The sequence below is a fragment of the Nannobrachium achirus genome, assembly GCF_963921795.1.
Source record: "Nannobrachium achirus genome assembly, chromosome: 5".
NCBI classification, from domain to species: domain Eukaryota; kingdom Metazoa; phylum Chordata; class Actinopteri; order Myctophiformes; family Myctophidae; genus Nannobrachium; species Nannobrachium achirus.
Window position 1 is genome coordinate 54,256,037 of NC_137814.1, and position 14,746 is coordinate 54,270,782.

Consider the following 14,746-nt stretch of genomic DNA (forward strand, 5'->3'; position numbering starts at 1 on the left):
GTGTGTCAGTTATATCTGCATAAGAGAAGTGGAGGGGGAGAAACTTAGAGAGTTAGAGATATACATTCTAACAGTGTCATGGTAATATAGTCAACGCATCGTAATATGCAGTCACGTCAACACATCGTAATAATGTACAGTCAACACATAATATACGGTAATATACTGTCAACACAGTTAACTCCATTGGTTTATCAAACTGTCTGCTAAACCAGCTAACTCCACCAGAGGGTGGAAGATGCTGTGACTCAAAGCTGAAAGACTGATCAGACTCAAGCACAGACTCATTAAAGGTCTGCAGGTCATTGGACAAATCCATGCTGCTGCTCCTGCTGCCCGGCAAGCTGTAAAGCTGCTGTCCATGGTTTGGATTACTACCTCGTCTTATGTGGCCGCTAACCATGAATGACATCACGCTCACAGGAACTGAGAAGACGGAGAGGATGATTATGTGAGAAAGTCATTAGGGGTTTTTCGATGCCTATAAGCAGCGTAGTCCTGTATGCTCAGGGCACGGTCTCCGGAACCGGATAAATTGGAGCAACCGGATCCAACGGCTCATTGGACCACGTGCTCTATACCTCCTGGGTCACAGACGTGGATTTTACTGTGGTCATGGGGCTCTCTGAATAATTAGGCTCAGAAAAGTTAAATGATTGGCCTCCCGTCTTTGATGTCACAGTCCTTTCAGCCCCTCCCCTCGCCTCTCTTTCTCCCCCTGGGGGATGTGTGGCTGTCCAGCTGTCTCAACATCGGAGTAGCACAGTACGTGCTAAAGTAATAAGCTGTCAACACAACACATGAACACATGAAGACTCATGGGTATCTCCTACACCCAACATGTCACAAACGAGGACGTCCGGCAAAAGATCAGCCAAGCCATTGGCCCACATGATGACCTGCTCTCCACTGTCATGAAGCCAAAACTTAGGTGGTACGGAGTACGGACACATCACCAGATCCTTAGGCCTTTCAGAAAGAAATAGTGGGTGGCGAAAATTAAGTTACCATAAATTTGTCCCATTTCTAAAATGGCAAAAATTGTGGATCTACACTATACATAAGCTGCCGTTGGGTAGCATACTGACGTCGTCAAGCGAGTTGCATTAGATCAACTATTTTTCTCTATTTGTTTGGGGGGCAAAAAGACAAAATGTTTGAACATGTTCACCTATTCCCAAAATAGGGATGCCACTTTGAAAGTGGTTTCAATCAATGGTTGCATACAATAAAAGGGTTATCCAAATTATAATACATTTCACACATGCAGTGAAATAGCTGAATTTAAGGTTAAATGTGAAGTGAAGTGAACACTTTATGTATAGGGGGACTAAAATGATGCCCCTGAAAACACTAGCATAAGACTAGCACAATTAAAACTACCAACAAGCTAACATCATGGATATGTAACACTATCAACTTCAACACTATAGGGCTCTGTTTTGATTGTCTTAAAGGAGCTATAGTCAACTTTTTGATTGCAGGGCCGACACTTTGTTTACATCCTAGTCTAGACTAGAATGTAAACAAAGTGTCGGTCTGACAATGGCCAAAATGATTATTTTATCATTATTTTATGCTTTTTGTTGTAATTTTTTAATAGAAACACATTATGTGAAGCTTATTTTTTTTATAAAATATTTTCGAAACATTTTATTTTAGCATCCGTTTTTCAAGAAAAAGTTGACTATAGCTCCTTTAAGTACCAGCTCTTATGCCTTAACTTAAAGGCCTGTCCAACATACTGTCTCCGACCACCGAACCTTTCGTCGCTCTTAACACTTATAAGAGACTGCTTATAACGAAAGGGGTGTAAGTGATATTTTGTTAGTTTGAGTTGTATATTCTGATACCCCATCTATCCAGCTAAACGTAAACATTTTCAGGTCAGGATACACCCAATCAAACCGTAACACTAGTCTACGTAATTAGTACAAACACTCACATTATCATTCTACGTCAATCACTGGCTTCTATTAAGACTGGAGATAGATATTAAAAGTTGTAATGACTGGTCATAAACATCTTCCGTTATTAGGCTACTTTTCCCCCCATCTATAAATATAGCTATTGGAATGTGTTGATAACTAGTGTTAATGTTTTAATACTCTATATGTTCTGTTGATGAATTTCATACATGAATGTCCAGGACCTTTTAAGTGTGTGTTCAAACGTTTTACTGTACGTCTGTACTCTTTACATTTTTGTCTAATAGAGTATTCAATCAATCTATCAATCAATCAAACCAGTCCACTACAAAAACTGTCATTACCAACACATAACACTACCAACTTTCCACATTAAATATCTATCTTACCACACACACACATACGCACATGCGCGCATGCACACGCACTCACTGACCTGTGATGTAGCAGTTGGTGTGCACAGAATGGGAGCAGAGCGATGGAGAAGTCTCTGTATGTACCTGCGCTCTCTTCGGCCCGTGACGTGAACTCTCGACCCCCGACTCCCCCAACTCCTCAACCAAAATATACAGGCATCCCCATAGACAGACAGACAGACAGACAGACAGACAGACAGACAGACGGACAGGAGGAGTTGGCTCACATGTGGACTTGTTGAGGCTGAGAGGATTGGGCCGGTTCCCCCTAGCTCAGCACAGCATAGGATTTAACATGTTAGGGGGAAGAGAGAGAGAGAGAGAGAGAGAGAGAGAGAGAGAGAGAGAGAGAGAGAGAGAGAGAGAGGAGACAAACCACGAGCACATTATGAATTAAACACTTAAAGCCTATTTCAAATATAGTGAGATTAGCTTGTAGATCTGCTATATTCACTATTGATTTAAGTTCAGCAATGCACTGATACATACTGTATATTTAAAATATACTCTTTTGAATAATCAAGTCTTTTTTAAAGCATGAACCTTTGCATACTTTTTTTTTAAAGTACTCCAGTCATTTTACTGAGCAACTTTCACATGTAGTTTAGCAATATTTGACCAGCACTACTACACTTTGACTCAAGTACTAGGTGTTAATTTTGTCGACTAAAACTATGACGGAAAATGTTCATCACTGACAAAAACGAAATAAAAACAAAGCTACTGTATGATGACTGAAACTATTAAATATATTGACAATTTCGTCAACAACTAAAAACTATATACAAACATGTTAGGGAGGGACTAAGACAAGTCATTTTCTGCTTGGTTGCGCATCCATGGATGTCCGAATATAGCCGAGCTTGTAGATTGGCTATTTTCGGCACGCATCCAAGTATAAATCAGGCGTTACAACGCCATCACAGCCCGCCGCCATGATGAATGCTAGTCGACTAAATCAACTGTAGATTTTGTTGATTCATTAAAACCCTCTGATATTTAGTCAACTAAAACAGGACTGAAACTAAAACATTTCACATGATATGATATGACTAAAGGCCCTTTCCCACCGCGCCCGATAATGATAACGACATGTCGCAGCGTTCACGTCAGTTATGCCGGCGTTATCGTCGTGGTGTGGACGCTATACCATCAGGGACGTGCTGGGCCCCTGATTCAGCCCGGGAAAAAGATTTGGAGAGGCCCTCATTGCGCGCTATAGAGAGAGATCTCTCTCAATAGCGCTGCTGCTACTCAAAGATTTGCCATTTCAGATCATGACAAGTGACAAGCCAGTGAGTTATACATGAGTTATATTTTGTCGGGTGGAAACATTGTATGTCCAAAACCGTTTGTTTTGTATTTATCATTTTAAAAATGACTTAAACTAGTGAAAACAGCCGATCTACAAGCACACAACGCCTCGCACCGCGAGGCGTTGTGTGCTTGTAGATCTGCTGTTTTCACTACTTTTGTGCGACGGCCTTGTATGATGAAGCAGGGCTTTGCTTTGCGAAAAAATGTACACATTTGAAACTTGGAGATACAAGGTTTCTGCCCGACAGTGACGATTTACTTTGTTGGCCGCCCAACCCCCAAAATGGAACGAAGGCCGACATTTTATTTAAATTTTTTTCCTAATGGCGGGCCTGGACCGGCCGGGAATGAACCGGCTTTGATTGATTGATTGAAGACTTTATTAGAAGTTTGCATAGGAAAAGGTACAGTTTCATGACGGTACAGTTCACTGGTACAAGGTCTACTAAAAGGAGATCCATGAAAAGACTAAGCTTATTTCCACTGTCCCGCTTTTCCCAATGGCCAGCACGTCCCGTTATCGTATCGCGCCTCAGAGGGAAAGGACCTTAAAACTAGATGGAATTGTATTCAAAAGACTACGACTAAAACTAAATGTGCTGTCAAAATCCACACTGATACATACGTCCTAGTATGAGCCAATAGGGGAAGGGGATCAACGTCATGTGATTCATTGTTTGTCCCGGCAAAAACTCGGATGGGTGTCTCGAATTATGTGATCATTATTGGCAGAAGGAAAGTGGAAAGTTTTGAGTATTTGGCGGTTCCATTTTCATTTTGCAGAAGATCGGTGGTTGTTGTAACCTGCACTACAAGTGTTGTTTTTTGCAGACTTTGAACCCCCCGACCTTCTGCATGAAAGGTATATGCTCTAACCACTAACACTAAGGTGGCCCCTAATTACCTGCAACATACAATACCCCTACAAAAACTCATTAAATGTAACAACTTGTACGTTCTGAAATGCAATCAATTGTGAAAGCTGTTGTTGTTTTCACACGGATAAAAAATGGCTGCCTGTATGTGTGTCTCTAAGAGTGTACCGGTACATGTGCAGTGATCACCAGTGGTAGTGTACTGTACTGTACAGTGTGTGCAGTGATTAGCGGGCAGGACTTAAATCCCTGTTCTCCACTGTCAGCAGGTGGAGGCTGAGGTCTCCATGGTGACACTGATGGATTACCCACACTCACACTTCACTCACACGCACACACACATACAGGGAACTGGCATCTGCTCAACTCAAAAGTCCTCACAGCATGGGTGCCTATGCAGTAGTATAGGCTACCCTAGCTCTGGTTCTCCACTAACGCTATGGACCAGAGCTAAGGCTATACCCATAACTAAGTACCACAAATAATACCTAATGAAGACATCAGCACTCACACTGAGCATGCAGCAGAAGAAGGAAAATGGATGTGTTTTGTTTGCCCTTTATTAAAACAAAAAACTTAATTGTGAGTAGGCCTACCGACAATTTAATTTCCTATAGGGATGGATTACTGCCACCATGGACAATCTAATCATGATTATAACACTGGAGATTATACTATACGCACACTCACGCATACTTGCCTGCACGCACACACACACGCTCATTTCCACTTTCTGTCAATAGAGGGAGATGTTCCATGTGAGTCCTTACCATTTTCTGTGATGTGCATGTCTCTCACCTGAATCTTACAGTCAATGATTATGTTTTTAGTTGACAATCATTATTGTCTCTATCATATAGATCTGCTTCTAAAACATGATGACATTTATTCTGTGAGTGGAAGATGTGACACAACTTTGCACACAAAAATGTTCTGTGGTGCCTCTGGAATCAATGCAAAGATTTCCAAAATACAAAAAGAAACTCCACAATAAATACTGGAGTGGTGTTCCTCATTCTCCAAACCACTGAAAGAAACTGAATATCTGTTATGCTCAGAATTGATGTTGAATCAAATATTCCTTTTAGATACAGCATATTTGTTACGCAAGCTTTCAGTGTTAACAACATAATTAGCCAAAAGGCTCAACTGCTACAATTACAAGTGAGATAATTTTGGGGGGTCGCGGCCTGAAAAGGTTGAGAAGCACTGACTTATTCCATCCAACGGCTTGCGAACTGGACGGTGTGCCCACCAGTGTGGGAGGCCTCAAGTATTCCATAAGCTTTCATATCGTCACTGTCGGGCAGAAACCATGTATCTCCAAGTTTCAAATGTGTATGTTTTTTCGCAAAGTAAAGCCCTGCTTCGTCATACAAGGCCGTCGCACAAAGGTAGTGAAAACAGCAGATCTACAAGCACACAACGCCTCGCACCGCGAGGCGTTGTGTTCTTGATCGGCTGTTTTCACTAGTTTAAATCATTTTGAAAATGATAAATGCAAAACGAACGGTTTTGGACATACTGTACAAGGTTTCCACCCGACAACGACGATATGCTACATAAAATGTATATAGATAATGTTTTACAAAATCATGTTATCAATGTTCACAGACAAGTAGTATGTAGGCCTGTGGAAATATAAATGCTTCTACAGTCATTATCAGAATATGAGATAACGACACACTAATTCAGTATTATGAAGGAAGATGCTACTGTATATGAACCTACTTTCTAATTACAGTATGTGTTGAATGGTGTGTAAAAGTAATTTATTATTATATCAATACATTCTATGAATATGTTCTGTATCAGTAAACAGTGACTTATCTTCTTAATATGAACAAAATTGTGGAGCAATGCATGATTATAACATATTTTGTAATTTTGTTTAGAACAACAATATACAGATGCCTTCGTATGAAAAAAAGTTTTATTTAGAAAACAATAAAGTTGGCATAATCTCACTCACTCATTGCAATTACAAATACAATTATTATATGATGTATTTCTATAATTACTATTTTGATTCAGCATAAACCACAAAAACGATACTTTCTAACTTAAAAAAAGGAAGAGGAAAAAAGACAGGATGACGTTAGTCTCGCGAGCAGACTGTTGGCTCCCACAAATTTAAATTGCTTCCGTGATGGAGCAACGGAAGCTCCGAAAATGAATGTTTCGTCTTAACGGTCGTGCAATTGTGTCCTTTTAGAAATCAAAATGATCAAAGCCTCTGTAGCTTGCTGCTTAAATGTCAAGATATATTTTTTAATGTATTTTTCGTGAATCAGCTTCTTTTCTCAGCTTCCGGGATGTGTAGTTCCAGACTCTATATATAGCATTCAGAGATTGTAAAATAGTTGTCTGGCTACGCGAGACTAGGATGACGCAACGTGATCTAGAATGAGAAAGACGACAATATAGCGCCGACTCCCATTGTAAGAATGGAATGCGGAAATGCTCATTCTATCTCGATGGGATATAGTTCCAACCTTTGGAACTATCTCACTGAGATAGAACGAGCGGCGAGATCAAAGCGTGTCGCAACTCTCTTCTTCTTCTTCCACGGCTCTGGGATGAGGATGACGGTGGTGTCCCTGACAGGAAGGAGGAAGTGGCAAACAGGAAGTGACATCAGACGTAGGCCTGGCTCTTGGTTGTTTCAGGCTCTGACCTGGATGTCGCTGTGTAGATTTTATGTGTCTGGTTGGCACTGGCACCAGCACCATAGTAACCCCTGGAGAAACGTCAGTGGAAATAGAACTATAGAATTAGAACTACAGAATTCAAAATTTAAAAAAGTACAAAAGTATTGGTATTAAAATGTACTTAAAGTACCAAAAGTAGAAAGTACTCATCATGTCCCATTTCACAACTTATCATGTGAAAAATGTTTAAATATCTATTGAAAATAGTTTTTCAAATGGAAAAAATGTATGTAAGGCTGAATTGGTTAATATATTTTGTAATAAGAATATTAATCTACAAAGTAACTAGTAAATAAACCTTTCAAATAAGTGTTGAAGTAAAAGTACAATATTTGCCTCTGAGATGTAGTGGATTAGAAGTAAAAGTATTGAAATTTTGAATTACTACCACAAAATTAGACAAAAGTACGGCACTTGAGTAAATGAACTTAGTTACTTTACACCACTGGTATTCTACTACTGCTGTATCGTTGCTGAGGTCACTTTTGCTACCACTACTTTAATGACATCTGCTAGTTACGCTACAGTACTAGTTATAGGAGACGGTTTGTAGCCTATTCCTAAAACCTCCACCTTGGAACGGCCTGCACACAAACAATAATCATACTATTAATTGAAATACTATTCAACTGTACCATTAAATGCATCTACAATACTCATTATATATAGTCTATTGCATTTTCATGTAGATCAGTTATTAATTTCTTCTTTCATGTTTTTCATTAATTTGAACTGAAACATGCTGCCTTGTGCTGCAGAAGATCAGACAGGTCACTTACCCTTTTCTCTCATTGGACACTCTCTTGCAGGCACAGCAGAGCATGGCTCCACCCAGGATGGCCATACAGGCTCCGCCCCATCCAATATACAAGCCGGTGCCCAGTTCAAACCTGCAGGCAGAAGATATGACACAGTGGGTAATAAAAAGAAAGTCCATTCCTGTATTTATTGATTCAAATTAAAAGCCCTATACAGCGTATTATACATAGGTTTTGACCTTGTTTCTGAGAAGTGAAATGTTTTTAGTTTTAGTCTAGTTTTAGTGGAATAAATACCATAAGATTTTAGTCAACTGAATCTACAGTTGATTTTGTCAACTTAAATTTTATTTTGGCAGGCTTTGATGGCGTCGTGGTGGCTGATTTTACACTTGGTTTCATGCTGATAATTAGCAGGTCTACAACCTCACAAAGCGCTTTCAGAGCATTCAGGGCACAACACAGGAGCACAACCAAACATAACTGACTTGTCTTTTACCGGTAGTTCTACTGGATCTCTTCTCCACTAGTCCTTCCCAAACATTTTAGTCTAGTTTTTAATATATTACTGTTAGTTTACTGTTAGTTTTTCATCATCATAGCTTCATTTTTATTTGGTTTTCAGCAGTGAAAAATGGTAGTTGTCGAGCATGTTTGTCGTAGTTTAAGCATTTAAACACTGGTTGTCTCGTTTCTGGGTGTTCTTGACTTACTTCACGCCACCAAAGAAAGGGTTGTTGAAGTCCTCCACCACTTGGCTGGCGTACCAGGACACGGCTACCATCGTACACAGACCTACAGGGGACACGCAAACATTAGGTTAGGTTGGAATAGTTTCAAAGATATCATATCATTGTGTCATTGTCACACAAGAGATTAGGCCTATAATTTTCCCTTGGTCTCTTTTATTTCAAGCCCCTTGTACACGTTAAGGATCAAGTACATTGCTCAGAGGAAACCTTGGCAGTTGATGCCCAAGGCAGCCAAGGAGGGAGAACGTTTCTCGGACTAGTCTGTGCTGGGTTTCCAACAGGTGACCTACAGTATCACTGAATATCATCAAAAAAATCACACCTGTGTGAACTGAGCGGTGGTCGTGGAGGCTGCGCAACAGCAAAACAAATATATAATAATAATAATAATTATAATAAAAAATATTTAAAAAATATTTAAAAAAATAAAAAATAAAAATATATATATATATATATATGGGGGGGGGGGGGGGGGGGGGGGAGCCATCCATCCATCCATGTCACTCAGGCCACCACTGGTATTGCAGTTGATGCTCAGGGCAGACTAGACTCAACAGCACCTCTCTGGTCACCAGGGGTACTTAGGCTACATACGGACCCACCCACCCACCCACATACATAGACGGATACACACACGGCCACGCTATGGAGACGGTGTGACCACCGCTCAAAAATTGTCTGTGGAGAGAAAAGAAGAAGTAGTCCTGTCACTTCTTTCAAGGAAATATTGTTTATAAATAAATGCATTTTGTAAGAGAATAGCGTGTGCAGCAGAACAACTTTGTTTCTATCCACGTTGGCTGCTCTCTCCTATCCTATATCCTTTTAAGTAGGCGTGCAAAAATGACATTTCTCTAATCTGTGAACATGATCAAATAAAACATGAACAGAACATTTTGGCAAAGGTAGCTAATTTCACAAATGCTGTCCCAAAATTGCTCCAAACTGACCCTTAATCTGTCAGTCAGTCATTCAAACTCAGTTTGGGATTTGAACCCTTGTTGGATTATGTGGTGAGAGGTAGTTAGAGTAAAACCTGGTTCCAGTTGTGTGAGGATAATTCTTTTAGGGAAAAACCCTGGTTAACAATCCAGACTCACCAGAGAGGATGGCCAGGATGCCGCCGGTCACAGCGATCTTGGCCTTGGACTGCTCGGTGGCGGAGCCGATCTTGATGCACTTCAGTCCCAGCAGGGAGACGATCATACAGGCCAAGCCCAACAGCAGAGAGACGATCATCAGGGCCCTGCACGCCTGCACATGGCCTGCACAAAAAGAAAACACACAAATCACCTATTATTTTAAGAATGTCTGTGGTGTGTGTGCATACATGCCCCAAACCTAATGGTTCTCAAACGTTTTAATTTCAAGGACCCCCATGTACGAATGGAACCAAATGGACCTCTTAAAGGGATATTCCACTTTCTGCAGGGAGCAGTGGTAGGGCCTCTCTCCACATACACACCCATTGTAACTTCAAACTTCATTTTAACCATGATAGATTCATTAAAAACACCCATTGTTTTTTCCTGGTGACTCATTTTACCTTCCTAATACGTGAGCAGGCCGTGTTTTTTCCAAAACTTTTTTCATTTATTTTTAATAATTATTTGGGAAAATGGAAAAAATGAAATACAAAAATAGAATTATTAAAAATAAATGAAAAAAGTTATCGGAAAAAACACGGCCTGCTCACATATTAGGAGGGTAGTATGAGTCACCAGAAAAAAATAATGGGTGTTTTTAATTAATCTATCATGGTTAAAATGAAGTTTGAAGTTACAATGGGTGTGTATGGGGAGAGGCCCTGGGCCTGGAAGGGCCTGGTAACATTTACATCAAATATCTATATTCAATCAAGCTAATTAAAAACTGTTCAGGGTGTTCATAAAAGCCTGATTAGACGATAAAATGACCAAAAGTTTTTTTGAAAGTGAAATATCCCTTTAAAGGTTCATTTGGAATCCCATCAAAGAACCACAAGGGTCCCTTTCTTTAAGCCTACTCCACTTAGAGAAACATTGCCCCAAACAAGTGTTTTAACTTGTGGTACTGCCTGTAACTTAAAAAAATAGTCGATAAAGTATTCAATCAATCGATCGATTGATCAATCAATCAATCAATCAATCAATCAATCAATCAATCAATCAATCAATCAATCAGACATTACAAGCTGTATGGTATAAAGAAGAGTGCTGTCACCAAAGCCGCCACACCCATAACTATACCAACACAACCATTTAGACAGACCTTTGGACAATTTCTCTTTTTATTCTTGTTAGTAGGCTACATGATCTACATCTCCTGCAATTTGTTCTTTGTTAGTTCTGTTCTGCTCCAGTTGCTTGTATACTGTACAGGTTGCTTGAGTGTTTTAAAGGCCCATTACATGTCATGTAACAACGTTGGGCAAATGGGTAATTAACACATCGTGACAGTGTCTTCTTATAATTGTTATTAGTTAAACTTTAAGTTGTTGACCTGTTTTGGACTAACTAACGGACTGCTCCTGTAAATGGCTCAGCTTTTCCCTCCATTTTGTTGTCAAAGGAGATTTACTTAAAATGGCGCCGCGACTGAAGACACTCCATTACACATTATGACAGAGGACAAGCTGAACTTTTCAACTATAATACTGAAGTTAAGCTAAAAATATTAAAACAAGAGACATTATTAATAATAACCTTGGTTATAAAGTTGTACATTCCTGCTCGGTACCATATATTCAGTACCAGTGACATAGGCGGGAAACCACTCGTCATAAAACCAACCTTTATCTGATTGAAAACCCATGACACACAGTAGTAGTCTGCTCTTTCAGGTCAGGTCCTTAAAAAGACCTGATCGTGTTATTCATATTATCGTTATTAAGCCTGAGCCTAATAAGGACAATCACCTGAAAATGTGTAATTTTTACCAGAATACAAAGTTCAACAACTCCCACTGTTGGAACTGCACCGTCAGCCAGTGTTCACTGTACGCTAGCTGATATCATCAGTGCCTTGCTCAAGGTCACATCCCTGTGTAGCATGCAAGAATTAAGCCAAGGACCTCAGCTTTGAGGTTCTGTATATCAGTGTTTCTCAGAGTGGATTTCGGGGACTCTTTAAGGGGGGTCTAAATTGACCCAAACAAGTCTGTAACTCTGACAGTGTACAAATACTACGATGATCAGGTATTATGATTATAGGTTTATATTATATTTATATTTATATTATACGTTTCCCCCCCCCAAAAAAAAAGTGAACAGAAAGTGTTAAAATTACGTTTTTATGTGGCCACACCCACCAGTTCATCAAGTATGGGTCGGGCCTTTTGACTCAGAGACTTTGAGCTTTCAGGAAGAAACCAAAAATACACAGGGAAGACATATTTGCATATAACCACACCTAGGGGTCTATTAGAGTTATCTCCATAGACACATACTAAACAGAAAAAGTACAACACTATGGCACCACCTCTTTAAGGGGAGACCTTGACATTTGAAAGTTCGGAGAAACACTTCCGTATAATTGTTCAGTCTTTTTCCTCACCTGGGAGGGCGAGCAGGGACTCAAAGTCCCGGCACTCGGCGATGCCGGCGCTGTTCTCGGCGCAGGAGTGCCAGAGGTTCTCGAACTGCCTGTGGGAGATGATGACGCTGCCGGACACCGTGGACACCTTCCAGTAGTCGTTGGCCAGCGAGGCCCCGGTCACCAGCCAGCTGGCGATGACCAGGAAGAACCCGGTGGCTTCCACCGCCGTAGACATGATGGCTCCCCAACAAATCCAATAAGGGTCAACAGCAGCTCAAATAATCTGTCCGCCAACGAATCCCAAACTGCTCGATAAGTCTAAACAAAGGCACAAAACACCAACGTTAAAAAAACGTATTGAATGAAGCTAGACTTTAGCGTTAGAATATTGCGTCTCTTCCCTGCCGTTGTAATCTTGTAAATGAGGTTTATGGCTCGGCGTTGAGGACTTTACACCCTGCGAGGGCCATAAAAAGCTGGGAGCCGCTCCCTACACATATACACCCCCCTCTGTCCCAGTATTGATTATACCATGACGATGACAGTGACAGTGACATAAGAATCCCATGGCCACACCTTAACCGCATGAACTCTTATACCTATTCTGGGCATGTAATAATAGTGTCAATATTTGGGCAGAACGGGAACGTTCAGGGAAAACAGATGATCTACACCAGGGTTCCCCATTTAGTTTTCCCCAAGGGCCGAATTATGTCTAGGGTACCAAGCCGAGGGCCACAACATTGCAGGGGGCGACGGTGGCGTTCCCATTACTCCAGCGACAGTTTTCGTCGGTGAAAATCTTGTATGTCCAAAACCGTTCGTTTTGAATTTATCATTTTAAAAATGATTTAAACTAGTGAAAACAGACTATCTACAAGCACACAACGCCTCGCGGTGCGAGGCATTGTGTGCTTGTAGATCGGCTGTTTTCACTACTTTTGTGCGGCCTTGTATGATTTGCGAAAGAACATACAAATTTGGAGATACGAGATTTCCACCCGACAACGACGATATACTTGTGTTGTTGCTGCTCTTATACCACCATTATTACTGGAGTGGTGGGGGCCAGCAGTAGCCCCCCGCGCACCACGTTGCAACACGTTATGAGCGGGAAAAACCATGGGGTCAAGAACAGACCCCTGAGAGACGGAGTATACGTGTTTTGTTGTAATCTTCTTCTCCTGTGCTGTAGAACAGGCGTGATTAAATTCATGCTTTAACCAATTTCAAGTCCAGTATATAGCTATAACATTGGGGCGTGCCAGTAGATCGTCCGTCGGTCCCAACCTTAAGTTGTGAACAAGATATCTTTGGAACGCCTTGAGGGAATTTCAGGGAATCTTGGCACAAACGTCCACTTGGACTCAAGAAGCATACAGGTGGTCAAAGAGCAAAGGTCACTGTCACTGTGACTTCACAAAACATGTTAATAAAATTCCTCTTTCTTGAGATTCAATTTGTTATTATTATTAGTGTGTTTTTACAGTTTGACCACTGCGAAAATAACACAGTTTAAGGTCTGAAAAACCGGGTGACATTTATGGAAATGAATGAGCAATCATATTAGTAATACAAAATTGACGCGCAATAATCATTATGCCATTGAAAACTGAGTATAATGCAGATAATTGCTATGAAACCAAGATAAGGATTTTATGACTATGAGACAGAGAACTAGATGTGAATCACACTGCACCAGTGATTGCTATACGTACTGTATGCATGTGTCCAACACAATGAGATTACCATATCCAACACTGTACTGTCCAGTGCATTGCTATTGGATATTCATACCATGCATTGGAACTGGAATCGGAACTCCCCCAAATGCATTCAATGTCTCCATTGTATATGCAATTATACATTTTGGGTGAATCTGGTTGGTAATTACTGGCAACAGTGTTATACAAGGGGGAAACACATACAATGAGTAATTACTGGTACTGATCTCCAAGGGTTTGTCACCCATTTCCTCTTTATAACTAATTTCTCTCAAATATTATAACTTCCTCACTATTAAGCTGTGTTTACTGTGCAATGTATAGTCTACGACTGTATATTATACAGCAAAATGTGTGTACTGTACCTTGTAGTCTACTGTCTGAATAGATACTGTATATCCTGCTCTCTGATTGAATGTTGCGCTTAATGCATATAGTCTACTGTCTGAATGGATGTTGTGTCTAATGTATAGTTTACTGTCCGAATGGATGTTGTGTCTAATGTATAGTCTACTGTCTGAATGTATGTTGTGTCTAGAATAGAATAGAGCTTTATTGTCACATCACATGAATTACGGGTAAGAAAATGCTTTGGTTCTCAAACTTTTCAGGCTGTGACCCCTCAAAGAATCATATTATAACGGCAGGGACCCCCCACCCTGATAAGCCATTGGAATTTTGTTTGACAGTTTTTATAGTATAGTCTGTTGAATACTTGTGATGCAGTAATGGTCTTTTTTCTTTTCTTTT

At 40.4% G+C, this 14,746-nt stretch overlaps 1 protein-coding gene across 1 annotated transcript; it reads right to left on the bottom strand.

Annotated features, from left to right (window-relative positions):
- Nucleotides 1–5: 5 nt before the first annotated feature.
- LOC308285192 (claudin-15-like) lies at nt 6–12,507 on the bottom strand (the record flags this gene model as incomplete). The annotated part of the gene is made up of 8 exons (XM_080725908.1): nt 6–15; nt 273–426; nt 770–785; nt 7,049–7,136; nt 8,027–8,137; nt 8,719–8,800; nt 9,858–10,022; nt 12,291–12,507. 8 exons carry the CDS (start codon nt 12,505–12,507, stop codon nt 6–8), a joined length of 843 nt encoding a protein of 280 aa, XP_080582034.1.
- Between the last annotated feature and the right edge of the window lie 2,239 nt (nt 12,508–14,746).